General features: G+C 41.5%; 1 protein-coding gene across 1 annotated transcript in view; it reads left to right on the top strand.

The window, feature by feature from the left end:
- The window catches only part of slc6a11b (solute carrier family 6 member 11b), a 223071-nt gene that overhangs the window by 195327 nt on the left and 9971 nt on the right, over nucleotides 1-17773 (top strand). Inside the window, exons 12-14 of the mRNA XM_063068174.1 lie at nucleotides 10565-10667; nucleotides 13046-13146; nucleotides 15744-15914. Coding sequence (XP_062924244.1) covers nucleotides 10565-10667; nucleotides 13046-13146; nucleotides 15744-15914 — 375 coding nt within the window. The remainder of the gene's footprint in view (nucleotides 1-10564; nucleotides 10668-13045; nucleotides 13147-15743; nucleotides 15915-17773) is intronic.

Genomic DNA, 17773 nt, shown 5'->3' with positions numbered 1-17773 from the left:
GAGTTCCTCCAGCATTTTGTGTGTGTTGCTTGGATTTCCAGCACCCGCAGATTTTCTCTTGTTTATATATCCCTTAATTCTGTTCCCCCTCCCCACACACCTCTATCATGTACCTGTTTAAAATGCCTCTTCAACTTTTCTATTGTATCTATATCCACAACTTCTCTTGGCAATGTGTTCTTGGCACCTACTACACTGTGTAAAATAAACTTGCCTTGTAAATCTTCTTAAATCTTTTCCCCTCTCATATGAAAGATATGCCCTCTAGCATAAGACATTCCACCCTGAGAAAAAGACTGATCACATTCTTAGGGCGCACGTTCGCGTACTGGTTAGCACAACGCTTTACAGTATGGGCAACCCAAGTGCAATTCCCGCTGCTGTCTGCAAGGGGTTTGTATATCCTCCCCGTGACCACATGGGCTTCCTCCCACAGTCCAGAGATGTACCGGATGGTAGGTTGATGGGTCATTGCAAATTTTCCTGTGATAGGCGAGAGTTAAATTGCGGTGTTGCTTGGCGATGCGGCTCAAAGGGCGTGGAAGGACCTATTCTGCGCTGTATCTCAATGAAATAAAATTAAAAAATAAAAATACCCTATCTATGCCCTGCGTAAATTCATATACTCCTACCAGGTCACCCTTCAGTCTCTGAGAACAATCCTAGTTTGTACAAACATTTTTTTAATCGCCAATGCACTTTAATCCAGGCAACATCCTCTCCAAAGCCTCCACATCCTTCCTATAAGACAGCAACCAAAACTGCACATAATATTCCAAATGTAGCCGAATCAAAGTTTCCTCCAGCTGCAGTCCTCACATTATCACTTCACAGCCCTACAAATAAAGTCAAGTATTCCTATGCCTTCTTTACCATCCCATCTGCTTCTGTTAACAACTTTCATCAAGCTGTGGACTTGTTCCCCAAGATTCAACAGTATATTTATGTTCCTTAGGGTCCTGGTATATACAGTATATTTTCCTCTTATATTTGACCTTCCAAAGTGCAACGCCTCACATTTCCCTGGATTAAACTTCATCTGCCCTTTCGGTCCACATTTTGACAACCTTTGTCACTATTTACAACTTCAACTTTTGTTTCTTGGGCAAAGCCTCTCATCAGCCCACCCACATTTTCATCAAAAGAGGTCCCAGGACTGATCAATGCAGAACACACCTGGACATAGACCTCCATTCAAAATAATACCTTTCTACCACGGCCCTCTGGTGTTCTATGGCCAAGCCAGTTTTAGAATCCAATCTACCAAGTCTCAATGGATCCTGTGTGCCTTAACCTTCTTGATCAACCTATCATGAGAGGCCTTGTTGAAACGTCTAGTAAAATCCATGTATCCTACATCTATTCCCTTCCCTCATTAATTATCTTCATCATCTTCTCAAAAAACATAATCAAATTTGTAAGACATGACCACCCCTGCACTAAGCCATGTTGACTACCCCTGATAATCCTATGCTTTTCCAGATCCTATCTCTAAGAATCTTCATCAATTTTTTCCAACTTCTGACATAAGGCTCACCAGCCTATAATTTCCTGATTTATCTCCATTACCCTCCTTAAACAGTGGAACAACATTCTGGAACCTTGCCTGTGACTAAAGAGGATGCAAAGATCTCTATCAAGGCCCTAGCAATCTCCACAACACACATCAAAGTTGCTGGTGAACGCAGCAGGCCAGGCAGCATCTCTAGGAAGAGGTACAGTCGACGTTTGAGGCCGAGACCCTTCGTCAGGACTAACTGAAGGAAGAGTTAGTAAGAGATTTGGAAGTGGGAGGGGGAGGGGGAGGGGGAGAACCAGAGAAAGCAGGAACTCCCAGTGGCCACACATTTTAATTCCACATCCCATTCCCATTCTGACATGTCTATCCACGACCTCCTCTACTGTAAAGATGAAGCCACACTCTGGTTGGAGGAACAACACCTTATATTCCGTCTGGGTAGCCTCCAACCTGATGGCATGAACATTGACTTCTCTAACTTCCACTAATGCCCCACCTCCCCCTTGTACCCCATCCGTTATTTATTTTTATACACACATTCTTTCTCTCACTCTCCTTTTTCTCCCTCTGTCCCTCTGACTATACCCCTTGCCCATCCTCTGGGTTTTCCACCTTGTCTTTCTCCCCGGGCCTCCTGTCCCATGATCCTCTCATATCCCCTTTGCCAATCACCTGTCCAGCTCTTGGCTCCATCCCTCCCCCTCCTGTCTTCTCCTATCATTTTGGATCTCCCCCTCACCCTCCCACTTTCAAATCTCTTACTAACTCTTCCTTCAGTTAGTCCTGACGAAGGGTCTCGGCCTGAAACGTCGACTGTACCTCTTCCTAGAGATGCTGCCTGGCCTGCTGCATTCACCAGCAACTTTGATGTGTGGTGCTTGAATTTCCAGCATCTGCGGACTTCCTGTTGTTAGCAATCTCCACACTTGCCTGTCTCAGTGATATGGATAGATACATCCGGCCTGAGGACCTATCTGCCTTAATGAACTTCAAGAGCCTCAATGCCTCCTCCTTCTTGATACCAACATCTCCCAGAATATCAACATCCCCCTCCCTGATCTCACTAACTTCCATGTCCTTCTCCTGGATGAACACTGATGTGAAATAATTGATTTGTACCTTGCCCACATTCTCTGGCTCGAGGTATAATATTCCTCCTTTGTCTTTGATTGGTCCTATGCTCTCCCTAGAGCATATTTCAAATAATGCCAAGATTTTCAAATAAAAACATATACATCAATAAACCACATTTAATATCTAATATAAGAATAGCAATTTACTTTTATGAAGCAGTTTTTAACAGGAAAAAAAATCACAGTGGTAAAACCAAGAGTAAGTGGACACCAAGCTAAATGAGGAAGACTGGGAGGACAAGGAGATAGGTCTTCAAACAGGCTTTATAGGAGCTGAACAGTCTTGAAGCCTTAGGGGAGAAATCCAGAGCATGAGATGAAAATGGAATCATGGAATCATCAAAAAAACAGGACAAAGCCATTTGGCTAATGGAATCCATGTTAGCTGCTTATACGACACTCCTCCACTCTTTCTCTTGTTTTCTCCTAACGTTTTTAACGTTTTATTTTATTGAGATACAGTGCAGAAAAAGTGCTTCCGGCACTTCGAGGTACACCACCTGGCAATCTCCGAATTTCATCCTGGTCCAATCAGGGGACAATTTACAATGACCAACCGGTATGTCTTTAGACTGTGGGAGGAAACCGGAGCACCTGGAGGAAGACTACATGGTCACAGGGAGAACATACAAACTCCTTACAGGCAAGCGGCGGGAATGAAACCCACGTCGCCTGTACTATAAAGAGTTGCGCTAACCACAACGCTACCATGCCGCCCCGCAACATTTCGATCTAGTTTCCTTCTGATTGATTGAGCTTCCACTGTCTTTACGTTGAGTTGCGGGTCATTACCGTGCTGTGCATAAAGAGGTTTCTCTAACTTTGATGTGAGGGATAAAGTTGCTTTACACAGAGTGTGGTGGAATGTGCTGCCAGGGGTGGTGGTAGAGGCAGGTACATTAGGGACTTTTAAGAGATTTTTAGATAGGCACATGAATGTGAGGTAAAAAGCGAGGCATGGACATTGTGCAGGCAGAGGAGATTAGTTGGCTCTTTGATCACTAATTGGCACAACATTATGGGCCGAATGGCCTGTTCCTATGCTGATTTGATCTCTGTTCTATATGATCTTATGTCTTTTACATCTGTCTCTTTGTTCTCAAACTATACTTCATTAGGAATGACTTCACCTTATTTACACAATCTAAACCCTCATGACATTGTCCACCTCTATGAAATGTCTTTTTAACTTTTTAATTTGCTGCAAGGCGAACAAGCCCTACTTCACTCGTCTAATCTTGTGGCCCATTTCGCTGGGTTCTGGAACCATTCCAGCTCAGATAAAGCCACAAGCACTCCAAGAAGAGGTAGCAAATGACACCAAAGACAGGGGGTAGAAGCTTGCCGAGGGAGGGGAGTTGATACAGCATCTCAGGTTTTGTGGAGATAGGAAGGCTATAATAAGACCAATGAATTTAGAACCTGATGTAGTGATTGGGTTCATGTCAAATGAATGGGCACTCTGTGCAGAGCTCAGGGGATGAAACGTGAATGGACCCCACAACTAGAATTATTGGATGGATCTTGGGTTATATATAGACGATTATTTATTTATTTATTGTGATAGAGCAGAATAGGCCCCGATTTCACTTCGACCTGCACTACCCAGCACCCTGATTTGTCCCTCACCTAATCACGGGACAAATGACAATGACCAATTAACCTATCAACCAGTTTGTCTTTGGACTGTGGGAGGAAACCAGAGTACCCAGAGGAAGCCTGCACAGTCACAGCAATGTACACGGCAGGAACTGAACCCGGGTCGCCTGTACTATAAAGCGTGTGCTAACCATTACAGTACCAGGACTTTAAATGAACACGCAGAAGGGTGGAACAAATTCTAAAAGTCTGCGAGTGTAGCAGAGCATTGCAGGAGAAGGAATCGGTTGTACTTTAACGAGAAGGACCATGCTCCAACCTTCAGGGTTTTGGTAGAACAGGTGGTGGAAGGAATAGCCAGGTGAAAGAACTTCGATATCGGATGCAATGTGCAAGCTAAGTTTTATTCAAGCCAGGATGTCAGATACATCCTCATTAAGGACCCTGCTTGCAAGTACAAGACAGGTGAAAGCAGCCTGCACTGTGTATGGTGGTGCATGATGACCAGTGCTAAACACAAAAAGTATTGCAGGGGATGGTATTTGGTGCCTTAATGGGCTATTCCGAGAATGCCAAGTCAAGTACACAGGGGGAAGTGGACAAGACATAAAGGAAGGTCAATAATTGCTTGGGACATGGATTTGGGGGAACAAAATTTGCTAGGAGAAGAAAGATGGATGTAAATAAAGATTTTAGAAAGAGCATTAGATTGCAGTAAGTAATGAGCTCACCCCCAATGCTGTTGCTTAAATTGCATGACACTGGACAAATTAGATAACAGATTATGAGGGGAGTGTTTTGGTTGTAAACTAGACAGGATAGAAATAGTAGTATGAGCTGAAGAAGTTCTGATGTTCCAGGGCGTAGTTCTGATCTTATGTAATGTGTTTTATGGTCTTATCCCATTAAGGGTGAAGAATTTGCCAAAACCCATTAAGGATTAATCACATAGACATGCAAAGTTAGTTTCAGATCTGTACCAACAGATTAAGATTCACTAGGATGATTCTGGGAATGAGAGGGTTAACATATGAGGAACGTTTGTCCGCTCTTGGACTGTATTCCTTGGAGTTTAGAAGAATGAGGGGAGACCTCATAGAAACATTTTGAATGTTGAAAGGCATGGACAGAGTGGATGTGGCAAAGTTGTTTCCCATGATGGGGGAGTCTAGTACGAGAGGGCATGACTTAAGGATTGAAGGGCGCCCATTCAGAACAGAAATGCGAAGAAATTTTTTTAGCCAAAGGGTGGTGAATCTATGGAATTTGTTGCCATGGGCGGCAGTGGAGGCCAGGTCATTGGGTGTATTTAAGGCAAAGATTGATAGATATCTGAGTAACCAGGGCATCAAAGGTGATGGTGAGAAGGCGGGGGAGTGAGACTAAATGGGAGAATGGATCAGCTCATGATGGAATGGCGGAGCAGACTCGATGGGCCGAATGGCCGACCTGCTCCTTTGTCTTATGGTCTTATGGTCTAAGTGGACATTCAAAGGTGAGGAACAATGTCTGAACAGAATTAGCCATCTAGATAAACGCACTGGACTAGTGTAGATAAGGGAAGTCATCCGAGGAGCAGTCCTTAGGAGTGAGGCACATTTAAATGATCAGAATTCTAAGCTCATAACTTAACTTCTTGGAGACGTAACAAGCTACACTTTTTGAAGAGAGCATGTACAACATTGTAAGTAAATTGTGTGATCTGTTCATCGCTACTGGACCATTGACTTGACATGAGTTAAATTGAAAGAAATTCAGCTGAGCACATTCGAACAGCAATAAAGGCAATGATATTTTGAAATATAATGAGTAAATCTTAATAATCTCCTGGAAGTCATTCTAAAGCTCTAACTGCACAAATTGGAATAGATTTAATTAAGTGCTTTTAATTAACAACTCTGTTGACTGAGAATTATAAAGCTTAATGTATTCACATTTTATAGTTAAAATTAAGCATGGTCCATCTCCAAATTTTTTGTCATACAACGTTTTTGGCATATGTAAAAATGGTATTGTACTATTTTAAAATATAAATGTAAAAAGAATACCAAAAGTAACGATATGCTGTTAAATCAGAATCAGAATCAGGTTTATTATCACCGGCATGTGATGTGAAATTTGTTAACTTAGCAGCAGCAGTTCAATGTAATACATAATATAGAAGAAAAAAAAGCAAAATAAAATAACAATAATAAATAGCTAAATAAATTACAGTATACCTATATTGAATAGATTAAAAATTGTACAAAAAAAACAGAAATACTATACATTAAAAAAGTGAGGTAGTGTCCAAGGGTTCAATGTCCATTTAGGAATCGGATGGCAGAGGGGAAGAAGCTGTTCCTGAAGAAGAGGGCATGCCCTGGGTGCTGGAGGTCCTTAAGAATGGACGCTGCCTTTCTGAGACACTGCTCCTTGAAGATATCCTGGGAACTTTGTAGGCTAGTATCCAAGATGAAGCTGATTAGATTTACAACCCTCTGCAGCTTCTTTCGTTCCTGTGCAGTAGACCCTCCCCTCCCATACCCGACAGTGATGTACCCTGTCAGAATGCTCTCCACGGTACATCTATAGAGGTTTTTGAGTGTATTTGTTGACATACCAAATCTCTTCAGACTCCTAATGAATTATAGTCGCTGTCTTGCCTTCTTTATAACTGCATCGATATTTTGGAAACAGGTTAGATCCTCAGAGATCTTGACACCCAGAAACTTGAAACTGCTCACTCTCTCCACTTCTGATCCTGCTATGAGGATTAGTATGTGTTCCTTCATCTTACTCTTCCTGAAGTTCACAATCAGCTCTTTCATCTTACTGAAACTAGAAGTTTCAAAATGTTAGCCAAGAAACGGGTTTCTATTGGACATAGAATGTGTGCCAGCACTTATATGGTCAGGCCAATGGGGTGCATGATATCAGTCCTGTTGCCATAGAGCCAAATCATTAATATTCTCAGGTAGCACTCTAAGAATGACACTCAGAATTAACCTATTGTGGAATCTGCAACATCCCTTGGATCAGCCTTTGTTGGGGTCAAAGAAAGTGGTAAGAGGTGTTTGGGGTGGAAGGAAGTTGAAGAGGGACTGAGAACAGTTTGGAAGGAAGAACAATTCAGTGGTAAGTGCAGCAGTTTCCAACTGATGTGGGACAGTTAAGGATGGGTTACTAGGATCTGGGAGGACAGAAGCAAAGAGAGTTGGGAGGCTGTGATTAGTGGGGAGGTACACTGAGGTGCAAAGGGTCAAGATCTCAATCAGGGTAGATAGTGATGGAGTAGTATTTGAATGTGGACCAGTGGAGAAATGCTGCTCCTCCTCATCCAGCAGGTGTTTGCAGAAGCCGTTCTGAAGACTATCTTAGATGGCAGGTAGACCTGACATTCGTGAGCATTTACTACAAAGCATCATCTGCATTTGGAGCAAGTCAAATCTATTGAGGGGCTTGCATAGGCAATGACCTCGTATGCTTCTTACTCTGCCATAGACGCTCAATTATTTTGCCTACCCCAGTATATTAGCTGATAGATTTGTAAACGTATGTTCCCCACCTGCCTTTGAAGCTTAGAAGACTATATGAGGTCTTCCAATCACAAACAAGAGAAAATCTGCACATGCTGGAAATCCAAGCAACACATAAAAGATGCTGAAGGAACTCAGCAGGTCCTACTGAAGGGTCTCGGCCTGAAAAGTAAACTGTACTCTTTTCCGTAGATGCTGCCTGGCCTGCTGAGTTCCTCCAGCATCTTGTGTGTGCTGTTTATTTTAGGTCTTCGTGTTTACTAAGAGGTACAGTTTATGTGCAGTGCTTGCTTCTGGTCTGTATTGTAAAGTTAGATCCCTATGGAGGCAAACAATTTATCCTGCACATCAGGGCAGCCCTTTTCACATAAGTTTATAAACTCATTAATGGATATCGCTGTCAAAGCTGGCATCCTTTAAGGTGAGGTTTATTACTGTTGCATTCTCTTGGTCGTGACATAAGAAGTCATTTTGCTAGCCGTACTCCCAACGGGCAATTCAAAAGAAAATGTGTTAACCATACATATACTGTCTACAACTCACAGTGCTGAAGGATTTAGTTAATCAACTTGAAATAAAATGAGTTAGACTGCATGGGCACATTATAATTAATTTAACACAATTAATCTGCAAGGAGTCCAAAAGTCTTCATTTATTCTAAAACAATTGCTTTTTCTATCACAGAATACATTATACTCCACTCCTCTTAGATTCTCTCTGGAAAGGCTACCACAGGGAAAAGTAAGGTAATATTTTGGGAATGTCACCGGACGGGCTACATCTTATTCCAAAGGTCACTGTCAGATCTAGAAGCCATAGAAATGTCTAAGTCTCTTTCTACAGAAACAGATATGACAAGGAATAAGGGAAGTCTAAAAAAAGAGAGCTAATCAAGCAAAATAACTGACCCTGAAAGCAAACATGCATTTTAATTTGGGCCGATATTAATCTCTCTGATAATCCATGCCTAATTTTAATACTTAACCATTGAAGGCCATGCTTTCAACTATCAAAAATCCCAGCTCTGGAATTTCCTCTTTAAAGCTATCCACATCTCTCTGACATCAGTTAAAGAAATTCCTTCTAAGCTGCTTCTTTGACCAAGCTTCTAGTCCACTGCCCTGCTGTCTCCTGCTGTGCTTAGTGTCAGTCACTCTTTGGTACTGTTTCTGTGAAACAACCTTCTATATTGTGTCGTGTTGAAGGCATGCTAATAAATGTAAACGAGAGAAAATTGGCAGATGCTGGAAATCCAAGACCAAGCACACAAAATGCTCGAGGAACTCAGCAGGTCAAGCAGCGTCTATGGAAATGAATAAACAGTCAACGTTTCGGGCCGGGATCCTTCATCAGGAGGCCCAAAAGATCGATTGTTTATTCATTTCTATAGATGCTGTCTGACCTACTGAGTTCCTCCAGCATTTCGTGTGTTTTGCCACTAATAAATACAGGTCGTTGTTTCTGCTCAGTTTATTTTGTGTACAAGACAGTACTAAGAGGAAGAATTGTCCCCCTTTCACTGCACAACATCATGGTGGAAAGGGACTGAAAAAATACTTTGCAGAACTGTAACCATCCAGTTATAGCTATGATATTTCTGGAAATTGCAAGGAAATAGGCAGGTTGATACTACAGTCTGGAACCACCAATAGCTTTATTACTTAAATCACAGCAAAGTCCAAAGACATCCAATGCTGCAGACTTTAAAGCCAGTTTAGCATCCAAGTGGGCTGCAAGCACACTGTGCTGATTCCCACTAGGTTCCCCTGACATTGAGCAGCCTTACAGCTGTCCTGAAAGAGACTGTCGGGTGACCCAGCCACCGTGCTTGAGTTAAGTTCTCTTAATGGTTTTCTTTTGTGACAAGGGAAGAGTGCAAATACACCAACAAATCATCTTCTTAGGTGAAGCCTGATTGAGATTGATGCTACCTTAAGGCTGATTTATACTTGTGCGTCAACTCAACACCGTAGGTACGGCGTCGCCGTGAACCCTACGTGGATCCCTATGCCGTAGTCTGACGCGCACCTCTCCCAAAATGTAACTACGCGTCGCAGCAACGCAGACTGCAACAACTGTGATTGGTCCGCTTGGTAGCATCACACTTCCTCCTACGCTGCAATAGCTTCCCATTGGGCAACTGAAGTGCAGGGAAGGAACTCTGGCTGCAATGCTTTCCATAAAGCTTTACAGACCTCCGAAATTATGGAGGACACATTTTGCTTTTAGGAAAAAAGATGCTCGCTTTAAACTTGTTTACTCTGAGAAAGACTACCATGACCATGAAGCCTTGCATGGGCAGGTGTGTGCACATGCGCGACATGCACGAATTGCAGAGCGACGCAGACACACCAACGCACAAGTATAAGTGCTCACAACGCGCGTAGGCCACTTGTGTAGGTTACGGCTTCGAGTTGACGCACAAGTATAAATCAGCCTTTAGTGTGGCCAAATCAGGATTCAACTCAATATTAGGAGGAATTAGCTTCTTCCCTCTTCGTTTCCAGTCCTGATGAGGGGTGTCAGCCTGAAATGTCAGCTCGTTATTCCTCTTCATAGATGCTGCCTGACGTGCTGAGTTCCTCCAACATTTTGTGTGTGCTATTTGACTCTATCCCTTTAGCCCTTTCTCGTAAAATATGAAGAATCTTGCCAGCTGATGTTGAGTGCTGTGATTTATGGTTTCTTGTTTTCCGAACTAGGTACAATGCTTTGTGAACCATTTTTTAAAATGTATTTGCAGAAGTTATAACAACACTTTATGAAATATGTATTTTATTTCTTTATATTGAAAGGGAGGAATGTACGTTTTCCAGCTGTTCGACGCCTACGCTTCGAGTGGCATGTGTCTACTGTTTGTGGCCATTTTCGAGTGTATTTGTATAGGCTGGGCCTATGGTAAGTCATTTACAGTTTCTTTTGTATTTACTTTCTGAGGCAGAGTTTATCATGAATTACAGAGTGTAAAATAAATTTAGAGGTATTTAGACATCTGCATTTCATTTATTGAGTTGGATCATACTTAAAGTTTGATAAAAGAATAATATTTCTCAGCTGAAAAGTCAGAAGTTCTGTAACTGGAAGCAAAGAAGTCAGCAATAGAAATATAAACATTTTAATCATGCATCCTCCTTTGTGAAACACTAAATTGTTTGGGGCATAGCCACAAATAAAGTTCAAATTTCAAGGTCAATTGTGTTATCAAAGTACATATACATCACCATCTTTTCAGACACCACCGTCTTTGAAGAAGTAACAAGCAGGATGGATGAAGGAGAATTAGTTGATGTTGTATACTTGGATTTTCAGAAGTCCATTGACAAGGTGCCACACATGAGGCTGCCCGTGATATTACCAGAAAGATTCCAGCATGGATAAAGCAGTGGCTGATTGGCAGGAGGCAAAGCGTGGGAATCAAGAAAGTTTTTTTCTGGCTGGCTGCTGGTGACTAGTGGTGTTCCACAGGGGTCTGTGTTGGGACCGATTCTTTTTACGTTATATGTCAATGATTTGGATGATGGAATTGATGGCTTTTTGTTGCAAAGTTTGCAGAGGATATGAAGGTAGGTGGAGGGGCAGGTAGTTTTGAAGAGGTAGAGATACTACAGAAGGACTTAGACAGATTAGCAGAATGGGCAAAGAAATGGCAGGTGGAATACAGTGCTGGGATGTGTATGGTCGTGCACTTTGGTAGGAGAAATGAAACAGTTGACTATTTTCTGAATGGAGAGAAAATACAAAAAACTGAAATGTAACGGGACTTGGGAGTCCTTGGGCAGGATTCCCTGAAGGTTAATTTTTTGGTTGAGTTTGTGGTGAGGAAGACAAATGCAATGTTAGCATTCATTTTAAGAGGACTAGAATATAAAAGCAAGGATGGAATGTTGAGACTTTATAAAGCACTGGTGAGGCCTCACTTGGAGTATTGTGAGCAGGTTTGGGCCCTTTATCTTAGAGAGGATGTGCCGTAACTAAAGAGGGTTCAGAAGGGGTTCACGAGGAGCATTTGATGGCTCTGGGTACGTACTCGCTGGAGTTTAGAAGAATGTTGGGGGGGGAATCTCATTAAAACTTATCAAATATTGGAAAGTCCAGATAGAGTGGATATGAGGAGAATGTTTCCTATAATGGTGGTGTCTAGGATAAGAGGGAACAGCCTCAGAATAGAGGGACATCCATTTAGGACAGAGTTGAGGAGGAATTTCTTTTTCCAAAATGTAATGAATCTGTGAAATTCATTGCTACAGGTGGCTGTGGAGGCCAAGTTATTGAGTGTATATAAAGTGGAGTCTGCTGGGTTCTTGATTAGTCAGGGTGTCAAAGGTTACAGGGAGAAGGCAGGAGAATTGGGTTGAGAGGGATAATAAATGAGCCATGATGCAGAGAAGACTCGATGGGCTGAATGGCCTAATTATGCTCCTATGTCTCATGGTCTTATGGTCTTATAATCACATATTGTTATCCAATGCCCAATTACAAGAGTCTGTGCTCAAAAGCTCTGAGGTATTAACATGAGCTGAGAGAACCTTCCATGTTAGAGGACTGTAGGTGGCATTATTGCAAGCCAAACTACATTTTTCTTACCTTTTAATATACGTGACAGGGAAATGAAAAGCCCCTGTGCTTTGTATTCATACATCTGAGATTTGTTTAACTTCAAATCACTGATTTATTTTTAAATTGCTTTGTTAAATTACAGCTCCCTCTGCTCTAGGGAAACTAGCTTTTCCCTGGAAACGAACGACTGATCGTTTTGGTCATGAAGCCTATTCCCAGCCTCACTCAGTGTCACTAGTGTTTATTTTCTGTAGCCGGTCTCTTTGGGTAGCTTAAGAATGATGAGTACAGGAGTAAATTACCTCAGGCCAGCAATGCTGTGCACAAGAGATAAAAATGGATTTCAAGAGGAAGATCCTGAATATTTTATTTCTCTCCCATTCACAGCGCTTATTCTTCCTGATGTAGATTGCTGTATAGATTGCACTTAACTGCAAGGCTAGACTATGAAGGAAATTAATCACGTTATTTCGATAAGCATCATATTATCAAAAATCTCCTTCATATATTTGTTATGAATCTTGCCTCACCTTCAACAGAGGTTAAATTTTTTTCTATAAAATTCAAGAAAAATTACCAAACAAATGCTTTATTCTTGTAGGCCAGACAAAACTTACAGTAAAATACTACAATTAAAAAAATCATGGCGATAATAATTTGATGTTATTTTATGTAAAATGAAATAACTGATAGTATTTTGAGCTCTCTTGTGTTCACAGGAAGCGATCGTTTTTATAATAATATTGAAGACATGATTGGGTACAGACCTTTCATTCTGATTAAATGGTGCTGGGTATTCATTACCCCTGGTATATGTGCAGTAAGTTTTTAATCCACTACTATCTCTTTTGATAACTACTTCTCTTTTTCATACTATTAAGAAAACTATTAATTATACATATTATCCTCAGAATTAAGTAAAATGGCAAAACATCAGATTACCTATTGCTTGAATTGCCAGCATCTGCAGAATTCCTTGTGTTTGCGATTACCTATTGGAAGTTGTTTGTGCACTACTTTCAAAATGAAGTTTCTTCTCTGTGTTACGTACCCCGTAACTGGGTTGCCAAACCAGCAGAAATGGACCACTTTGTTGAAGTCTGGATTACTGGAACTAAGAAAGTTTTATTAAAGAAATAAGTAACACAGTACTCTAATCGTAAGGATATAAATGCAACAGGTTAGCAATGATAAAACACGCAGGTACACAGAACTAGGATAATAGGAATCATTCAAGCTCTATCACAGTCTAGGGGTAAAAATGATCAGTCTCAAGTGACGCAGAGTTCAGTTCAGCTGAGTACAGTTCGCAGTAATCGCTGTTGTGCCGTTGGAGAGAGAGAGAGAGCGTGTGAATGCAAATTTCGTTTCACAGACCTTTGATGTTCCTCGCAGTTAGCTTTCGACGCGAGCCCTTTTAATGTCTTCTGAGGTCACCGACTGTGACCCCCTCCGTTCCGCATACGACCGTTCTTCCGTGGTGAACCCGGCACCCAGGCAAGGGCGAACACACACACCAGGTTCCCGCCGATCGTACCTTTTCACCCTGTGCGTCTATGGTCGGACCTGCGATCAGACCTCCAAAACACTCACCAACTTGTGGGGGCACACCGCATTTCCAGGGTCTCGTTATCTCGTGATCTCGTGGTGTGTGTCTTGCCTAAGCGAACCTGTTCCTTTTATCCCCCTGCTGGGGTATCGCCTGTCCATCAAACTTCAAACAGTTCAGGTTCAAAGCAACTGGTCTTACAATACTCAGAACTGTGTCTCTTTTCGTTAATCTCTCTCCTCTCTCATTAACATTTCCGAATGCTGCTCCATTGTCTCACTTATCTCTCTCATTAGCATCAATCTTCTGATAACTTGGTCTATCGTCACATCTGTTATTTAAATTCTATTATTTAAGCACCTTTTCCAATCGAGTTATCAGTCATCATCAGTGAGACCTAATCTAGAGTATTGTGTGTAGTTTTGGTACCTACCTACAGGAAAGTTGTAAATAATTTTGAAAGAGTACAGAGAAAATGTATAATGATGTTGCCCGGACTGGAGAATCTGATTTATAAGGAAAGATTGAAAAGAGTGGGACTTTATTCCATGGAACGTAGAAGACTGAGGGCAAATTTGACAGAAGTGTGCAAAATTATGAGGAGTATAGATGGGGTAAATACAAACAGCCTTTTTCCTCTGAAGTTGGGTGGGACTACACCTAGAGGTCATGGGTTAAGGGTGAAAAGTCAAAAGTATAAGGGGAACATGAGGGGAAACTTCTTCACTCAGAGGGTCATGAGAGCTTCTAGCGCAAGTAGTGCATGTGAGCTCAATTTCAATATTTAAGGGCAGTTTGGATAGGTACGTAGATGGTAGGGGTATGGAGAGTATTGTCCCGGTGCAGGTGAATGGGAGTAGGCAGTTTAAATGATTTGCCATGGACTAGATGGGCCGACTTTTCTATGATTCTATGACTATCTGCTGTTCCTATTTTCGTTTAAATTGTGCACCTTTCCAGGTTTTAAAATTAGGTACTTATTCAATGTGTTCACTCCGGTGTTATTTTTAATTATTACCATGATATGGTCACCGATCTGGTTTTATTAAGAAAGGAATGTAAGAAGGGCAAACTATAAAAGTTGCAAAAGCAACATACTATGGAAATCTACAATAAAAGCAGAAAATCCTCTTCAGTTTAGATATAGCATAAGGAGAATTGATAGTTCAGGTGAAGGGTCTCCGTCCAGATTAAATATAACACAACCAAGTATAATTGCAAATCATAGCCAGCAAAGGCCCAATGAAGGTTGGAAATTGAGGTGACAGAGCATGTTACAATCACTCCATTCAAGAGTAAATTTTGAACAATCTTTTTCTCAAACTACTGTGAACAAATGCATTGAAAATATAATGTGGCACTGGACAAGAGTCTTACTGCATTGGGTAATAACTTTTCCAATGCAACCCAACATTAGTTTTGACCACAAAGTAATGCTGTTACCTATTGTTTAGCACAACATTTTACAGTACCAGCGATACAGGTTCAATTCCCGCTGCTGCCTGGCAGGAGTTTGTATGTTCTCCCCATGACCGCATGGGTTTCTTCCAGGTTCTCCGGTTTCCTCCCACATTCCAAAGACGTACCGGTTGGTAGGTTAATTGGTTGTTGTAAATTGTCCCATGATTAGGCTAGAGTTAAATCAGGGGTTGCTGGGCAACGCTGCTCGATGTGCCGGAAGGGCCTACTCCATGCTGTTTGTCAATAAATAAACAAACAAACAAACATATCTAAAAATGTTGAGCACTGATTTGAAGTAATTGGACCTTAAATGAAATGTTTGTGAACCAATTGAAAATGCTTTACATGAGTACATTGGAATATTTGAAATAATTGACATTTATGTTGATAAATTATTCTTCTTTCAGGCAATTTTCATTTTCTTCATTGTGAAATATAAACCACTCAAGTACAACAATGTTTATGTGTATCCTGACTGGGGTTATGCTGTTGGTTGGGCACTGGCTCTATCTTCTATGGTCTGCATACCTCTGGGATTTATCATCAAAATATGGACTACTGAAGGAACATTTTTAGAGGTAATTGAAAGCAGATATTTTATTATTAATAATGTTTTTAATTTTCATTTCTCAATGCTTATCTCTGTAGGAACTCAAGCTTATCATTTCACTCAAGTTTCACTCTTCGGCGTGATGCCTTTGTAGCAGGTATTTCTTGAGTGAATTGTGACACTGACTATTTGTGCCATGTTGAGATAATGTTGCTCTGGAAGCTTGTCTAATCGTTTCTGGGTCCGAGTCACCCCTGTGTCACGTGTAGTTTTGTTCCAGGGCATGTGGGATAACGTCACTCCCAATTTTGAATGCTACTTCTGGGGTATTGGGGTTCAATCAGACCTTCCCAAAGCTGGAATGGGTTTACTGTCAGGTAAATCCCTCATTGACAATTCATCCTTCTGCCCCACACTACAGCAACTGCTCCCACCTCACTTCACCACTTCCATATTTTGACTTTACTCGATAACCCAGCGGATTATCGGCACCCAGTTGCCCACCATTGAGAACATCTACCATAAACGCTGCCTGAGTAGGGCAAAAAGCATTATCAGGGACGCATCTCACCCTAACCATGGACTTTTAACTCTCCTCCCATCCTGTAGGCGCTACAGGAGCCTCCGCTCCCGCACCAGCAGGCACAGGAAGAGCTTCTTGCATGAGGCTGTGAGACTGCTGAACCTCTCATCACAGCGCTAAGCAGTATTGCATCCATATTGTACTCAGTACTTTTATATTTGTGTGCTCTAACACCTTTTTTATTCGCAGTTATTTTATAGATAACACTATTCTTTGCATTTCTGGTCAGATGCTAAATGCATTTCATTGGCTTTGTATCTGTACTTGGTGCAATGACAATGAAGTTGAATCTAATCTAACCTAATTTAATTCTGGGCCTCTTTGCCTGGAGCCCCATCCACTGCTAGACCTTAGAAATCTACTGGTGCTTTAAAGCCAGTGATCACCCAAGGCTCCCCATCCACCCCTCTTTTCCATGCTGGACATGCCCAACAGCTTAGCTATTAACAACATGTTACACAGACAAAGAAGTTTAATCTGATCTGTCATAATAAGTCATCTGGTCTATCCTACCAGAGATATTTTCCCTTTGTTCTTCTCAGCCCTCACCTGCCTTCTTTGCTGCATAACTGGAACTTGTTTTAGCCAGAATCTGTGGAATTCGTTGCCACAGGCAGCTGTGGAGGCCAAGTCTTTACATATACTTAAGGCAGAGCTTGACAGATTCTTGATTGGGCAGGGCACGAAGAGATAACGGGGAGAAGGCAGGAGATTGGGATTGAGAGAGGAGATAGATCAGACATGATGAAATGGCGGAACAGACTCCGTGGGCCAAATGGCCTAATTCTGCTCCGATATCTTAGGTTCTCCCTCTTTCTCAGATCTGATCAAGATCCAAACCTGAAATATGAATGGGTTCTCTTTCCACAGATGCCATTTGATCTGCTTAGTGCTTTCAGTATTTTCAAATTTTATCTCAGATCTGCAGATTTTTTTTTCATTTGATATCATTATCAACCACATTAGTGTTTCTTTTAAATTAGTATTCATGAAACATGTATTTCGTCCAAAATCACATTAGAACTTTCACAATCAGCTGGATATAGTGATAAAAGTACAAGGGGAGTGGAATTGCAAGTGTAACATGCTTCTGCTTGACAGCAGTACAAACCAAAGAGAGGACTTAACGTGAGAATCCTGCCATATTCTGTTGTGTAGTTTGCCTTGATCTTATTTGTTTCAGGAACAGGGGTTTCCTTGATTGTTCCTTCAGTGGAATGGATTAAGCTGAACTGTACACACAGATCTGTGAGCACTGTGGCATCCTGAAGTCTTTGGAAGTGAAAGACTTAACATTTTAACAG

This window comes from Mobula hypostoma, chromosome 15 (assembly GCF_963921235.1).
Source record: "Mobula hypostoma chromosome 15, sMobHyp1.1, whole genome shotgun sequence".
Lineage (NCBI taxonomy): Eukaryota > Metazoa > Chordata > Chondrichthyes > Myliobatiformes > Myliobatidae > Mobula > Mobula hypostoma.
Note: the sequence above shows the minus strand (reverse complement) of the source record. Positions and strands in the feature narration are given on the sequence as shown.